The sequence below is a fragment of the Cryptotermes secundus genome, unplaced genomic scaffold (genome assembly GCF_002891405.2).
Source record: "Cryptotermes secundus unplaced genomic scaffold, Csec_1.0 scaffold1171, whole genome shotgun sequence".
NCBI lineage: Eukaryota > Metazoa > Arthropoda > Insecta > Blattodea > Kalotermitidae > Cryptotermes > Cryptotermes secundus.
In genome coordinates this window covers 154692-172746 of record NW_019743669.1, presented here as the reverse complement: position 1 = coordinate 172746, position 18055 = coordinate 154692, and the positions used below count along the sequence as shown (strand labels likewise).

Sequence of the window (18055 nt, the reverse complement as noted above, 5' to 3'; positions counted from 1 at the left end):
TTCCTGAACCACATAAATAGTATCAACCAGTGCATCCAGTTCACAATGGAAACTGAAACTGAAGGCCACCTCCCCTTCCTGGATATAGATATTTACAGGAGACCCGACGGTTCCCTGGGCCATAGAGTGTACCGCAAATCCACTCATACTAACCTGTACCTTAACGCTGCGTCCCACCACCACCCTTCCAACAAGCAAGCTGCACTTTCAACATTGGTGCACAGGGCTAGAGCACTGTGTGATCAAGACAGCCTACATGCGGAGTTGGTGCTTCTGAAGGATGTATTCAAGAAGAACGGATACAACAACCGGCAGATCTACAGAGTTCTCAACCATCGGCCCAACGTCAGCCGGCCTGTAGACAAACCGGGCTCAGTCGCCTTCCTTCCCTATGTCGGGACCATATTCAACCGTATCAGCAGAGTGCTGTCCCGACACAACATCAAAGCAGTGGGTCTGCCTCTTAGAAAACCCCCACCGGGAAATGACGCCAGATCCAGAAGGCCACACAGGCCATGACCAACCAACATAACAACCACCCCCACCCCCCTCAGCTTACGGATTAGTGCCCAGCCTTTAACCTTGCCTTTCTCTTCCCTACACAAAAACACGCTTGTCCCAGCTCCCTTCCCCTACCCCTCCCACACTACTGCTTTCACTTGTATACTTGCCCTTCCCCCCTACACTCTCTGCTCTCACATAGCTGTGTATTTCCACATATTCTGCTTTTACCGGTTCTCACGGTCTCTCCACTTGCAGAATTCTTATATTTTTTCTTCTACCCTGAAGATGGAGGCGATATGTTCCTCCGAAACGTCGGTTAACACCACATATACACGGTGCTAAATCCCAGAAGACTGCTTTCTTCATTACAATGGATGATTTATAACACTTGAATTATGTTGTAAATTGCCCACTGTCCGTAAGCTTTTTGATATAAATGACACTTCATAACTTAGCTCTGCTCATATCTGCAGGTGTTTGTCATTATGCTCATAGACATTTCTCATGGTCAGAATGAAAGCTCAGTATTCAAAGGGTTCTAGGTCTGATTTCAAATGCTGCCTCTAAACTCAGAAGTAAGATAAGTGTGAATATAATGACAAAGTAACCACCTGAACTTAGGAGTAGGGCCAACTACTTAAACACTGTACCTATCAAACAAATGTCATAAACTACACAATGGTCAATGTCTAACATAACCGTGGCATATACAAGGGCAGTCTGAATTTAAAGGTACAGCACCAAATATAATGTTTATTTTTCCAGACAGTCACTGTTAGCATTCAGATATTTATGTCATCATTTTACAAGTTTAAACAGTCCTTCAAGGTAGTGTTCTTTTCCAAGGGATGCGAGGTATTGCACAACTGTTTTCTGCAATTTTTCATGAACGATTCTCCTTCATCTTGGTAACAGCAAAGATTTTCAAGCGAAGAAGCCATTCTTTTGCTTTAGTGCTCCTCGGTGAGCAATTTCAGAACCTAGCGAGCAGACACTTTACAGAAGTTTAAATCTGAGATGATTGCATGAACAGTGCATTTTGCAATACCTGTCACTTTAGCAATTTCACAAACTTTGACTCTTCAATCTTCCCTTATCAGACCTTCAACAGTGACATAATTTTCATCAGTGTGTGAGGTTGGTCTGCCTCTGTTTCTGTGGATCATCATTCAGTGTTGTTAGGCCATCTTCATTTTTGTTGCACCACATAGACACTTCCTTTTGGCTGAAAACGTTCTGCCCATAAACACTCACTAACCTGCGATGAATCTCACTGACTCACTCCTTCTGCTTGCAAAAATCTGACCACTGTGCGGACCTCAAACTTGGAATAATTTTCAGTCACATTTGCCATTTTGTTCGCTTGTAAAGTTTAGACATGTGGATGAAGAACGACACTAGCTTGGTTACTTCCCCTCTACCTGACATATTAATACAAGCAAGTGACATCAAGATGTCGCATGCAGGCCATATATAAAAAACACCCGTTACCTTTAATATTGGACCATCTTTGTAGTATAGGAAATCCGCTAACAGGTACTTGCCTTCTACATTTAAATAACAACAATAAGTACAGCAACAAGAAACATTGGAACCATCAATTTCTTAATGATACAAACATGGAAAACTCTTGAATTAAATATGGCCGTTCTCTCAGCACCTTCACCAATACCAGTGATTCCTAGCTACCCATCACTGCTTTTCAAAGTTGACAACTTTTGTGTCTCTGTGCCTTATGTTTCATTTAAGAAGTGTTCAACCCCAACAATGGAAGTGAAGTAGGCAGCTTATCAGAAAGTAAAACTGGGAGAGGGTACTGATAAACTTCAACACTCTTCACCACACTGAAGATCAAAGAGAAAATACCATCAGCTGTTCTATGTGATGAAGACTGACAATACAGAAATGAATGCAGCATGTTGTGAATGAAGATTTGGTATTCATTGCTCTTTAAGTAGTTCTGCTAGAAAAGACTGGCTGGTGTACCAATCCAGAGACCAGAGATCAAGTCAAAAGCCAACCAATTTGAGGAACAATTAAAAAAGATGAACTTTCATTATCCCAAAAAGTGGTTTCATTGCTTTAAAGAAGAAAAAAAGCATTAGTATGCACAGCACATCTGGCAAATTGGCTGCAGTAGACTCAGATGTGAAGGACTGGGTTTAAGTTCTAAAAAAACTTATGTAGCAGTACCTACCCTTGGATATCAACAACACAGCTGATGTGAGACTATATTATTCCAACAACATGAAACTACTTTGTCAGGAAATTATAGTCACTTCACTTCAAGGACAATAAAATTCTCGAGTGCTCATACAAATCAAACAGAAAAACGTGGAAGACATCCAAGCTGTTCCTTCAGTGGCTGAGTGTCTGATGCAAAAGGGGGCCCCACAACAGAAAGGTTGCTTTATTCAGTGTTCACTGTTCTGCACATCCTTCTGTGGAGCTCCAGAATACTGAGCTAATATTTGTGCCAACAGACACCACTAATTTATTATTACCTTTGGGGTGTGTGAAGATTTCTGAAACATAATTTCAGGTCAATGTTCATGAGTACCATCATAATCAGTTGTTCTGTCTTCATCTACAGCTTTGCTAAGTCCGTGAGCTTTGATCTTGCCTGTTTTTTGTGTGCTGTGTGATGTACTTGAGGGTGGGTACCTCACTCTTTGACCTTGCTGACATCTGACCCACATTAGCTTTCAACCAATCCAATCCTTTTATTCATTTCTAGAATTCTCAAAACAAGGCGTTTATGTACGTAGGTAGGCTGAAAAGTGATGCACACATGCTTGTAGAGCGCGAACGAAATGACCTTCAGAAGCGTGCCAGGTGGCATGTGGAAGTAACATTCCCCCCTCAATACGCATGCACAGGTTTGAGGTCGTTGTGTTCATCCAGTGTATTTCGAGAAGTGGAAGTATGGAGACATGTTCTAGTGCTGTCAACGCGAGTTAAACAGCGTGCTGTTATCGAATTTTTAACTGCTGAAAAAGTGACTCCTACTGAGATTCATCGTCGTTTAAAGGCTGTTTATGGTGATGATGCTGTTGATAGGTCTACTGTAAATCGATGGGTAATACAATTTCGTGGTTGTGAGCCTGGAAAAGCCATAATTGTTGATGAAACACGCAGCGGACGTCCGATCACTGCCACAGACGATAATCATCGCAAACTTGTCGACGATTTGATTCAAAATGACCAGCGAATCACTCAAAAGCATATCGCAAACCATATTGGAATATCCAAGGAACATTACTGAACATTGTTCATTTATTGTTCATTATTGAACACGTGGGATACCGTAAAATCTGTGCATGATGGGTACCACGCCGTCTCACAGACGAGAACAAACAGCGTCGATTGGAATGCTGCGAGCAACTTTTGCAGCGCTACCGTGATGAAGGAGACTACTTTCTTTTGAATATTGTGATGGGGGACGAGTCATGGGTCCATCATTACGACCCGGAAGAGAAAAGACAGAGTGCTGAATATCGACATCCGTCTTCTCCTCAGGCGAAAAAGTTCAAAACACAACCATCTGACAAAAAACTTCTTTTGATTGTGTTTTGGGATGCTCACCGAGTTTATGTGACCGATTTTCTGGAACGAGGGGCAACGGTAAATTCTTCTCAGTACATACAGACTCTAAAACACCTCTGGCGTCGAGTTTGTCGTGTTAGAGGCAGGGCGCCAATAATCTTGCAACATGACAACGCTCGTCCACACACCTCACGCGCAACTGAAGAGGCTCTGCGAAACCTGGAGTTTGAACCGATTCCACACCCTCCTTATTCCCCCAATCTTGCGCCTTGCAATTTTTATTTTTTTCCTCTACTCAAGAGAGACCTCAAGGGTAATCATTACACCTCGGACGATGAGGTGAAGGCAGCTGTCAAGTCCTGTATTCGAGAAAAGTCGGAAGAATTTTTCAGTGACGGAATGAAAAAACTTGTTACACGTTGGGAGAGATGTGTTAGCCTTAACGGTGACTATGTTGAAAAATAAATATATGCTTTCGAAACTTAAGAATTGTACTTTAATGTACTTTTTTCCCGATCTTGCTATTTGTTTTTGTTCGCGCTCTACAAGCATGTGTGCATTACTTTTCAGCCTACCCATGTATATGACATTTTCTCTTCCACTGCAGTGGTCCAGTTGTAAGCTACATGTAATTTTTGGTTTGTGATTGTAATGGCATGTGAAGCCATTTCAAAAGCAATTGGTGGTGGCCCTTGGAGAGCATATGAATGGTGGTTAACTCTGAGGTTTCTTGAAATGGACAACAAGGAAGTAACTTCCTTATTGGTTCTGTAGCAGGTAAGATTAGCCAGTTTTATTTGAACCAATGGTTAAGCTAAGTTGCTATATCCTGAAAAAAAAGGCTCTAAACTGATGCTATATGTATATTTCATGATTGAAATTCTCTGAGTGATACTGCTTGCTTCCTTGTCCAAACAGTTTCTTTGTTTAATGTCATTTGATGTGTAGTTATGTTGCATATGACTACCACATCAGTTAAGTTATTCTGTTCAGGTACATCTATTGAAACTATAGGTACAAACAAGAGGTGGTCACTTGTAATTTTGTATTACAATTTATGCTTATCTTTTCTACATTTTTTCTGTTCATGTGCTGACTGTTAGTACATTCTTTAAGTGCAGCTACTGTTTCATTACTTATACTGTTAAATAATTTTTTTTTATTAAATTCTCTTTCTCAATGCAGTAGAGCAGTAACCTACCACATATTTATTTACCTGAGACTGTGTACTGATGGTCCATGAACAGGCAGACAATACTATTTCTCTAGCTTGTACTATGAGATCCTATCCATCATAGGAGTGCAACACCAACAATGAAGAGTGGATTATCTCTAGCTTTCAGATGATGACAAGCAAAGGTAGGCAACGTTACAATAAAATGATGGGCAGGAGATAACACCATGCTGCTAAATTGGAGTGTGCAGGGTGTAACGAGGAACCTCGCTGTAAGTGGGGGTTCAATTTGACTCCCAGCACACTGCTTACTTCAAACATGCAAGTCTTTTTAAGCAATAGGATCAAACAAGTGACACTACAGTTCCTGACAAACTGCAACAAAACAACACAGAAGGGTGGGATGAGGTTGTGCGGCCGGTAAGGCTGACAACCTTACCGCCATCTTTGAGCCGACTGTCAAGGTAATGTGGGACCCTTAACGTCTCACAACCCTACGGGCCTTCACGGCCTGTTATAGGGATAGCTTTACTTTTTTTTTTTCATCCTGGTGAAGTTAATTTCATGATCTCGGTATGCGACTGGGTGATGATCATAACAAAGCCTATGTATTATAAGGTAACTTAATGGGCTCACTGGTCACAGTAGCCGAGCGGTCTAAGGTGTGCACTGTCTTTGCTCACTTGGAAGCTAGGATTGTGGGTTCGAATCCCACTAAGGGCATGGATGTTCAGTGTTTGTGTGTGTGCGTTTTTCTGTGTTCATGTACAGGTAGAGGCCTTGCAACAAGGTGATTACTTGCCCAAGGAGTCCTACCGAATGTCTAATATCTAGTAAACCGAAGTGAAACTGAGTGTCGTGGAGGTAGGGCAAGGCCCAAACTGGGGCTGTAGTGTCAAGGGGGGGGGGGGAACTTAATGGGCCCATTTGATTTGGTTAGAAAGATAAAGGATGTAGTCTTTATAGTATGCATCCTGTTGTGTGTCATATATGAAATTATATATATAATTATACATATGATTCCTGTCACCCTAATGAACACAAAAAATCAACAATAACTATTTAATCCCCTTACTCGAGAAAATAAAGATCATGAATTAACAGTCATAAATGAGATACTAAAAAATAACAGACATCAACAATCGCCCACAAATCATAAATACATAAATAAAGCCCCTGTGAATCTTAGGCAAACAGCACAAAATATACAAAAAGATAAAACAAAATGGGCCACCTTCACGTATCTTGGTCCAGGCTCTAGAAATATTACTAACTTATGTTGGAATACTAACCTCAAAATTGCTTACAAGCTGACCAATACAATTAAACACCACTTGAAACCCAAAGGAATACCAGGAGACATATACAACCAGAGTGGCATATATCAACTACAATAGAGTGAATGCCTACTGAAATAAATCAGACAAAAGAGGACGCACATTCAAAGTCTATTATAGACAACACATACATGCTATCAAGACCAATAAACAAAACTCTATATTCGCACAACACATTCTGAAAAACTGAATATACGTAAGATATGATAGACGAGACCATGAAAATATTGCATATAGAAAAGAAAGGACCCAAACTCAACACATTAGAAAGATTTCATTGTATATGATATAACAAAGAATGCTCTATAAATGAACGATATATTTACCGACATACATAACCTCATATCCGATATTCTAATATTTACACACATGTACATAACCCCACTCCTCCCCCATCTCCCCAACCACTCAAAGTATTACCACTCACCTACTACCACTATATCTTACACAACACCTATTTAGAAACAAGCAGTTCAGACAGAACTGCTATGACATAACACCACCATCATCATGGGGAACTGCCTCCACACATAACATCAAAATTTAGAATATGTAAGTACACACCCTATATACGGGTAACCTAAGAATTTGTCTAATAACAACTTACATGCAAGCTTTAAATTATAATCTAAAATTGTTACAGATCATTCCAAGTACAAACAACCTGTTGAGTGATACAACAGAATAATGAGCATAAGCTTCACGCGATAATAGGTAACCATGAAATACCATAAAAAAGACATCCTACATAACACTGATCATAATACAGCTAATAACTGCCATAACTTATTTTTCAGGAAGGTCAATACCAACACGACCTAGTTTATGAAAGATCTCAGCATACTGGCACCTCACACTATGATTACTCCTACCACCTGGAACAATATATAAATATGTAGCGGTCGCAATGTTTTAAGGAGGTTTATAATACTACATAACATAATATAATATACATTATAAATATCTTAATTTCTGTACAATTTTAACTTCTATCGTTTAAACTTACTTACTCTTACTTACTCATGGAACTGAGTCCTTCTTGAGGAGCGGTCAATTCTGCGGCTACTAAAGAATTCCCAATAAAATACTGAACCCGAAGGTTCATTACTGTGTTCACAAGCACCCTCCACTGGTCCCTATCCTGAGCCAGGCCAATCCAATCCATACCATCTCATCCTATCTCTCTAAGATACATTTTAATATTATCCAGCCCCCTACACCTTGGTCCTCCCAGTGGTCTCTTTCCTTCTGGCTTTCCCACCAGTATCCTACACAGTGTGTCCAGGTTGTTAGGACCATGCTCATTAAAAATACATGATGTGAATTATTTTCAAAATTTCACTCTTTTTATTCAAAACAGTCTTCTTCTGAATCAATACATAGCTGGAATTGATTGAAAAGTTTTCAAAAACAGTCACTGAACTCCTTTTGTGGAATCGCATTTAAAACTCCGGTACATCCTCTTTGGATGTCCTGGATGATGATGTGATGGTCTCCCTTCATCGCCAACTTAACTTTTGGGAACAACCAGAAATGTCCTGGAGTCAAATCTGGTGAATACGTAGGAAGATCAAGGACTGTGATCCATTTTCTGGCCCAAAAATTGTGCACAATCTTTGATTTATGGGGTGGGACATTGTTGTGGAGGAGCGACCAGGAACCTTGCTCTCGAAATCCAGGTCGAATTTGAAGAATTCTCGCCCACAAACCATTGAGGACTCCAAGATAATCAGAATTCACTGTTTGACCTTCTGGCAGAAATTCCTTGTGAATGATTCCTTTGGAATCAAAGAAAACGGTTAGCAGTGTCCTTACTCAACTCTTTTGCATGCGCACTTTCTTTGGTTTTGGCTTCTTTGGGCTCAACCACGCTGCACTCTGCCACTTTGTGAGAGGCTCATATTGAATACACCATATCTCGTCACCAGTAACAATCGATTTTGTAAATTCTGTATCACTTTGGGCCGACCGTAACATGTCTTTGCAATGTTCCACTCTGGCATGCTATTCATTGCCTGACAGAGAGCGCACATACCTTCCGTTTGCCAAAATCCTCAGTCAAAATTTGATGCACAGTACTTTTTGGTATTCCCAAAAGCTCCTTGATGAGTCTTGCAGAAACACATCTGTCTGATGCAAGGATTTCGGTCACTTTCTTCTCATTTTCTTCAGTACAACTTGTTCTCGGCTTTGATGCACGTGGAGCGTCTTCAATGTCCTCCCTGACATCACAAAATACAGCATACCCTCAAAAATGTTCGAGCGACTCAAACAATCACTACTGTACACACTTTTCATCATTTTGTACGCTTCTCCAGCTGTTTTGCCTAACTTCAAACAAAATTTGATGTTGGCTCTTTGTACAACCGCCATTTTCCAACGAGCATCAGAACAGGACTGTTACATTCAAGGTGAGAACACATGATGCAGCGCTGCTTGTGCTTTAAAATTATAGTCATAGCTGAAACTTCAAGAATCTTAATGCCACAACTCACCAACAGATGACATTGTAGGGCAAAATTTAGAAAAATGAGTCCTAACGGATCCTGGACACACCATGTACATGCATTCCTCTTCTTACCCATTCGTGCTACATGCCCTGCCCACCTCATCCTCCTTGACTAGATCATTCTAATTATATTTGGAGAAGAGTACAAGTTATGAAGCTCCTCAGTATGCAGTTTTCTTAAACCTCCTGTCACTTCATTTCTCATTGTTTAAACATCAAATTTTAACTGTAAATTCAAATTAAGTACATAAAACTCATAAGAACACAATGTGGATCCATACTGAATTATGATGCAATTCAAGAACTAATTACTAGTATTCTTATACGCCTGATGATGACCCAATATAAGGGTCGAAACATGTAGTGTCAACGGCTAACAAACAAATGTTGATACAGCAGTGTCTATTTTGTTTTTATGAAATACTGTTGTGCAGACTGGCCCCATGTTCATATACTGCCACTACCGTAACATGCAATATTACAGTGAAGTCTAATACCTGATTCAAACCAACTCTTATGAATGTAATGTCATAACCCTGTATGTATTAAATCCAAGTATTTAGAACAACTCGTAATAATGCAATGCATGTAAGTAGAAGTTTATGTAATTTTAAGACTTTTGTGTGTTAATGTCTATTACTCAAATTCGTTACAAGCCTGACATATTTATTTTTACATGCATGCACGCGAAGTCAATTATGTGGGCAGTGTGGGTGGGACTTCCGGGCATTTGGCAAACAGCAGGCAGGACCTCTTGTTATAATTAGCAGCTGGTTGCAAGCTTTCCAGTAAAACAGGTTATGTAAATTTAAGAAAAATATTTAACTTTATGATTCCGATAATGTTAACAAACATCACAAATGATGAATTATTCTTCATTATTTCCATAACTCCATGATACCCACTTCAAAGAAGAAACACTGCTGTATCTGCATTCTTTTTTGAACCTTAGTGTCATTTTGCATTACACATAATTACAGGTTGGGGGACAGACTTATAGTACATACTTCAACCATTCTCAGATGTTACAAGTATCCATTTGACAGAGCATTTTTATAAATTTCATTAATTCTTATAACGTCAAGGTTGCATTGCAAATATCATATGTCTTAGACAACAAAACTTCAACGGGCAGATAAGAAATTCAATTTTGGTTTTATTTAGAATGCAGTCCCTAGGGTTGTGACACTGTGTATTCTCATGGGCAGTTACCAATGTTCTGGAGAAAACTGGTGCTCCATCTTCTAGTTCCATTCTACAGCATTCTCTCTCCAAGGTATCCTTTAGTGTACCTTGCACCACAAAGTCAAGTAATTGTAACCTTACCTGCATTTACCACACGTTACTTGGTGTCCAACTGCTTAAGGCATGCCATTACCTCTCAACTCATATGCAGTTAATAAAATACCTTCTTGTTAAAGTAGAGGAACCCTTGTGGGCAGTTGATGTTGTGAAATGGAGCAAAGCAAGTTACTGCACCATCTATACCCATGGGGTGGGTCCGAAGCTCTCCTCGTGATGTCAGAAACAACCAGTGGGGATATGGTCCACAGATGAATACCTGTTACAATCATCAGTAGTTCAAGTTTTGATTATATTGTACTATCACACTATAATATATAATAACTATAATACTTTTAATTTATGAAAACAAAGCAATCATTCAATTAAATAACTTATTACCCAACCAACAACACAAACTTCTGANAGTGATTGAGGCTAGCTCTTTCTAAGGGACCCAACTGAATAGGTGTTTTCCTTCACCTGAGGACGGAAACAGATCCAGTTTCCGAAACGTCGTGTTTTTATTTGTTATCTTAAAAACCAGGACGATGGATAAAGTCCAAAATCCCAACATATCAGTGTGTTATACACCATCGTCAGAATCCTATAGTAACTACTGTACTTCACACTCAAAATATCTTGGGCTGCTGCCTATGCCCCAGGTTTCTAAATAGGTTGCAGCTGCAATGTGCTCCAACTGTACGCTATTCTCCATAGTTCTGCTGAAATTTCATTTTATTATGTACTTCCAGTAATGACACAACTAGGGCAAACTTCAGAGGAAAATCTGCATTCTTCCATTTCTTAAGAACATTAACAAGGAAAAGAAAGTTCACTGGAATATAATTTGTTGTATTGATATACTACCTGTAATGGATGACATATGCATTTGGAGCTTACTTCTTTCAATATTATCCTTCTTTAAATTATGGAAACATTAATCAAATTACAATTTAGCATACTCAACCAACTCACATTACCATGAAAAGCCTGCCTACCATGTTCATACTGGCACATGTTTGGCTACATGCTAAAAAAGAAGTATTAAACTGTAAGCCTTAGCATTATCTTAAATTTCAGCGTTTGTACTATACCCCATTGTAGCCAGCAATGTTGCTGAAGTACCGCAGTTGACACACATGTGATTCCAACTGCTGTTCTGTGTCTATTGGCTTCTTCCTTGATCTGCAATGTAAGGTTAAGTCATTCTGGACATTCTGTATCTTTCTTCATAAATGCTAGAAGACTGAAAAGCAAGTTTTGTGCTGAAAAATCTTGTTTGTGATCGGTTGGTGTAGATTAACATGATGGAACTGTACAGAAGTGGGAAAAATATAGCCTACAGCAAAGTTCAGAGATTACCATATTTACCTACATAATTCATGCACTCCAACTTTTACACACAATATTTCCTAGAAATTTAACACTATATTCTTATTCCAAAATTTTGACCACAAACTGTTCATTACACAGATATGAATATAAATAATTGGTCATGTATCTTTTGCCTCTGTGTGCTACCTGTCCTCCTGATCAATATTATCATGTGTCTGAGTGGACTGGTGACTGATTTTTTGGACACTATACACACAACTTGTAACTGCAAACATTATTGTAATTGCAGCACACATAAAGCTTTCTGTTTTCACTGGTAATGTATCTCAACAATGTCCTCTTCTTACATCCTTACTGGCTGGCAAATATCCCATAACTGACCAAGCTCTAAATTTGTCCCATTTACAACCCCTTGGCACAGACCATGTAGAAAACACTGCTCCTCATTGTTGCAGGTCAATCAGTCAATCGTGAAGGCATTACTCAATAACAGCTCTTGTACATTTGCATATCTCGTGGTCATTGCCCAGCAACAGGTCTACATGTTACAATATGTTATCAGTTCAAACAGACATGTGTCAGAGCTTCTGAAGTAATGTTCACAAATACTTATGCTTCCTCAACTCATGAAATATGGGCAAGGACATCTGCCAGTTACCACAAGAAGAAGGGAATGAGGCAGAAAATAACAGGAACACGCTACAGAAGAATGTGCCATCAGTGTCATACAAGTTCTTCTGGCTACTGGTGTGTGTGCAGCAGTTATTATAAGGATAAGGAAATGCCACACTATAGTCAAAATACATACTGTATTCTCAGACACCTTCCAGATCTCACATTTGATTGGCAGCAACTGGTTCAGACAGAGGACAACAACTTCCTACAATTTACTCCAACCCTAAACAAGAGTTTTACTGAATGCAATGAATTGGCCAAATATACAGTTTGAAATAAAATAATCAAATGGAAAAGTACAACCTGCAGTGTCGGAACATTTCAAACCACTGCAACACATCCATTAATAAAGATGCAGGAAGTTATAATCTTGTAAATGAACTGATAAGGCTAAAAGAAAACAGCCGTTTATTAACCTGGTTATGTAACCATAATTCACATTATATTGAAGCATCCTGTTACACTGTGTAAATCTGACTCTGAGTTCCACTTTTTGCCATCTATGTGCAATGTTGGTTAATATTCACTTGTCCCCTTATCTTTATTGCATATCACTACATGTTTCGGTCCAGCCCACCACGACCAGGTGCAGAGGTTGCTGTGATGAAGGAATCTGGTGCCACTGTGATGCTGTTCTGCCTTTCTTATGTAATTGTCTCAGACTAATTCTAGGTTGTGTGTGTTAACAAGCTGCTGCCATGTGTTTGCCCTGTGGCAACATCTCGTTAACACACATAACCTAGAATTAGTCTGAGACAACTACATACAAAAAGCAGAACAGTATTACATTCAGCAGCAGATTCCTTCGTCACAACAACCTGTACACCTGATGATGGCTGGCTAAGTAAAAACATGTAGTGACAGACAATAAACAGAAGATGAGTGAATATTAACACTACATAAAACTTTGTCTTAAGCATGGAAAAAAAAAAAAAAGAATTCTGGTTAGTTCTAAGAAATTCTTTCTGAACTCTAAATGCAGTTGTAGAGTATGCTCTGTGTTTGTGTGTTGCCTCTGTGTAGCCCATGGGATTTTTATGCATGTGGACAAGCAATGCTTGTAACACGTCACTGACAAGATGTTCCACCTTTCCATACCTCTGACCAGCAACCACTACCCCTCCCTTAGTCTTCTGCTTGCACAGCTCATGCAGACCAAGATTAGACCAAATATTGTCACGTGTTGGGTATATGTCATGCGACAAATAACTTCATGCCATCTTTGATATAGTGAATTTATTCCATTCTCTCTTACAACTACATAATTCACAATTTCACAACTACTGCCATCTGCAGGATTACAAATACTTCTCCTGCTGTAGTTACTACCATGCACTCGATACAACCCAACTCGGCGAATACTAGACTGCAACTTACTGGTTATTCTCTCTCTAGTAACTGGCTCAATACCTACTACTCACTACTCTAGTAGCTTGTGCACTGACAACACAAAAACAGTTACGCGATAGCTACCACTGTTGCCTAACGTCGTGTTTACAGGCGTTGCTGGGGAACACTGCCGAGAGTGTGTAGTAACCACGGTGTCCCCTGTTATGTCACTGTGGGAAGTGCTGTTACGTCACCGCGGGAGGTGACGGAGTGTTTACCGAGTGTTGCTTAATAATGGAAGGGGTGAGGGTACGTGACATCACTCGTGTGACTGCAGATTTCACATGACCCCTACTTCCCGCTGCGCCATCCACGTCACAATATTATCAATATTCATAGAACAGACAGAACACTCCCAAACAAAACACTGATCACTCATTTGTGACCTACTACAAAACTTCTGTCCAAGAAATGTATTCATGTCAAACAATCAGTTGCTATGACATGCCAAAACTGCATAATGATGATAAACCTCATGCTCACAAAACTTTTTACCCATATAGGATCTTTGTCTTGGGCAAAGTTAAGGAAAAATTATCCTTGTACTTCATTATATATAATTCAGCACTATGTCATGGAGGCATGGTTTGATCATTTTTAACCTTGGCACTAGATGGAGGTGAGTAGTCAGCTTCACACCCCAGCCCCTTTATTACTGGGGATAAGCCCTCCAATACCCATTGGATAGGAGGCTGGGTGGATCCTAGAGCCAACCTGGATATCATGGTGAAAAGAAAAATCTCTTGTCTTAGGTATATTGATGAAAGTGGCCTCCGTAGTCTAGGGGTAACGTTCCAACCTCATGACTCAAGGTACGCGGGTTCAAACCCGGCAGAGGTCATGGAATTTTTAAGGGCGGAAACATTCAGGGAACAAGTCCTCCGGGAGGGACTTTAAGCCATGGGTCCCGTGTCGTAGTGTTACGGCACGTAAAAGACCCTCATGTCTCAAGGAGGCCTCTGAGCCAAATTATAAGGACATTTCCCGCCCAATAGTCTCTAACGCCTCTGGTAGATGGGGGAAGCATCTAGATACCACTCAGCCAGTAGAGGCCGAACTCGCTGGCTGAGTCGGGACTGATGGCATGCACCAGTATCAGTAGCGTATAGAGACTGGTAGAATATCACAGGGGGACGTACAAGAGACCACTGGTCACGGTGCATGGGGAAACCCACCCCCTCCAATAATAATAATAACAATAATACCGTATTTACGCATGTATAGGCCGTGTGCGTGTATAGACCGCAGCACAATTTTCAGACAGAAATGATAGAAAAAATAATTTTCTTGGAATATTATTTCAGGAGTATTACACCCTGTATTACTAATTATGAATATAATTTTTTTTAAATGAAGTGTGATTTCGAATATTTCGAATATAAGCCGCACCCCAGTTTTCCTCTTGAATTTTTGGCAAAAAATGTGCGGCCTATACATGCGTAAATACGGTAATAATATATTGATGAAGAACAGTCAGTGAATGTGAACAACTGATGGCTATTTAACAATTTTTCAACTACAGAATTTTTCTCATGAGGCTCTCTGGTCAATTCAAAATAACCACTGGTTCTTAAGTACAATTAATTGCCTATCCCTGAGCTATTTTTCCTACTCTGAAATTTTAAAATGTTCAGCCTCCAGGATAACATAATATAATGGAAGTAAGTTCTTACCGAGAACGCCTCTCCCGGATGAGGATGTTGTGTGCAAGCCGCCGGAACCTGAGTTTCAGGTAACCTCGAGGGTAGCGGTATGCCTGATAAAGAAGTAGTTCATCATCCAGTCTGACAACCAATAGAGGGCGGCTGCCATGATGACCCAGTGCCACCATCAGGATCTCCCGTACCTGACTGTCATATGCTATGGGAGGAGAATTCTCAGAGACCCCAACAGGCATAGGGATGGCCCCCAGGCTGTCTACCAACACACGCAGCCCCTGTCCAAAGTTACGCACAAGATAGCTGAGCCTAAAGTCTGGCAGCGTGTATATCTCAAGGTTTCCATTGTCACGCGTAAGCAGGATCCAATATGTGGGCTTTACTTCCTGTAGGTACTTGTGCCACCTGCAGGGTATGAAATGATGCCATATAAAATCCAGCTCAATTTGTAGTTGATACTGGGCACAGTCAAGTAAGAAAAGTACACTGGACCCTAAAAGCAATATAGTATCATGAATAAGGTTTCTGAACTTTTGCTTTTCATATTTAATAAGAGGAGATTTAATTTAGTATTTTAAGTTACCAACTTCATTGACTTTCATTGATTTCATTTATAATTAATTTTATTGTTTAACTTACTATGCAGTAGCAGCTATTTTGAGTTTCTTTCAAGAAATGATTACTTGCATATTTCTGCCTTATGTATTCTTTGAGACTGATGACTAGTAACTTGTGTTATTAATAAAACATCAAATGTTTGGACAGATTGTTCATATCCACTCTTTGCACGAAAAGCATCAAATCAGTAATGGGGAGGTCATGACTGTCCATCTATCCACATGTTTCATCTGTGAAACTAATCGTCAGATTTCAATAAAATGTTGTTTCAAGGAGGGAGAGGGAGATATATACCGTAACATGCCAAGCTAATTTCATTTTGGTTCGTATGAGTATTATACACTTCCCATTTTACATGCTCCATTAACCTTTAACATCCAAAGTGCCCTGATCGGTCCAGTGGTGAGTATGGTTGTTGTGGCCAAAGTACCCTGATTTGGGCAGCTGGGCATTTAAACTCTGCTGGCAGAAGCACACGCATACTCCGCTAGTAGAAGCGTATGCACAGTCCTAAATATTTATTTTTAAATATAGTAAAATTCAATATACATATATTTTTCGTTGTTATCTGCTCAATTGTACATGCCAACATCAGAGTATGAAGATGATGAAGTGGAAAAAGTGTATGACACGACTGAAGAAATTCTTCAGGAAGATGGAAGAGGTGACACAAACAGCATAATATTGGAAGACTGGAATAGCATTGTTGGAGATGAACCATATCAGAATATTGTTGCATCACATGGACTAGGAAGACGGAATCACAGGGGTCAAATGCTTATTGACTTTTGTGAACGAAATGGACTGACTGTCACCAACACTTGGTTCAAGAAGCCAAAGAGAAGATTTTACACATGGAAGGCACCTGGGGATTGGAGCTGCCATCAGTTGGACTACATCCTTGTGAAACATCAATTCAGAAACAGTGTGAAGGATGTGAAGACGCTGCCTGGGGGGCAGATATTGACTCTGACCACAACTTACTGGTTGCCAAGTTCCAAACCAGGTTGAAGAAAATTATAAGATTTCAAAAGCGCAGACCTAGATGGGATTTGGAGAAGTTATATGCTCAAAGACAAAGCGTACAGGAGACCCTAGAAGAGAAACTCGGTGCAACTGAAGGTGAAAGCGGAAATGCTGAAGTGCAGTGGAACAATATAAAAGAATGCATGTTAGATACTATTAGTGAATTGGTAGGTAAAGTTGAGAAGATAGCAAGAAAACCATAGGTTACACAGGAGATGATGAGTAAAATGGAGGAGCGAAGGAAATGGAAGAATGTAAACAATGAAGAAGGCAGGAGGAAATACAGGAGACTGAGGAATGAATTGAAAAGAGCCATGGACAGGGCCAAAAAGGAATATCTTGAGAAGATATGTAATGAGATTATAGAATTTCAAAGGACAGGACATTATGATTTGATGTACATGAAGACAAAATAACTAGGATGGAAAGAGAATCATGGGATTCAAAATATTGGCATCGAAGACTCCCAGGGGAATAGAATAGTAGATCAGAGGCAAGTGCTGAAAATTTGGGAAAATTATATCACAGAACTATATGATCGACCTAATCGGCCAGAATCCTTAGAAGCTGAACCAGAAGAAGAAGTAGATACAGACGAGAAAGGACCATGTATTTTACAAAGTGAGATGGAAAAAGCTATCAAGGAAATGAGGAAGGGAAAGGCTACAGGAGATGATGATGTACCTGGAGATGTGCTCAAGTTACTGGGAGAAGGTGGTTTGAAAACACTGACAAAACTAATGAACACCATATATGAAAGTGGAGAGTGGCCCAAGGACTTTACAGAAGTTACAATGATTGCCTTAAAGAAAAAGACAAAAGCTACAAAATGCAGCGACCATCGCACAATAAGCCTTATTGCACACACAGCAAAAATAAGAGCAAAGATAATTAAAAGAAGAATTGAAAGGAAAGTAGAGGATATACTTGGAGAAGATCAGTTTGGATTTAGAAGAGGAAAAGGAACCAGGGATGCAATTGGGATGATGAGAATTATAGC

General features: G+C 39.8%; 1 protein-coding gene across 6 annotated transcripts in view; it reads right to left on the bottom strand.

Moving 5' to 3' along the window:
- LOC111874242 (cleavage and polyadenylation specificity factor subunit 1) overlaps nucleotides 1-18055 on the bottom strand; it is a 150656-nt gene that overhangs the window by 57649 nt on the left and 74952 nt on the right. For all 6 annotated transcript variants that reach the window (XM_023869575.2, XM_023869574.2, XM_023869573.2 and 3 more), the window contains 3 exons: nucleotides 15427-15816; nucleotides 11449-11539; nucleotides 10479-10631 (listed from right to left, as the gene is read on the bottom strand). In XM_023869575.2, coding sequence (XP_023725343.1) covers nucleotides 10479-10631; nucleotides 11449-11539; nucleotides 15427-15816 — 634 coding nt within the window. The remainder of the gene's footprint in view (nucleotides 1-10478; nucleotides 10632-11448; nucleotides 11540-15426; nucleotides 15817-18055) is intronic.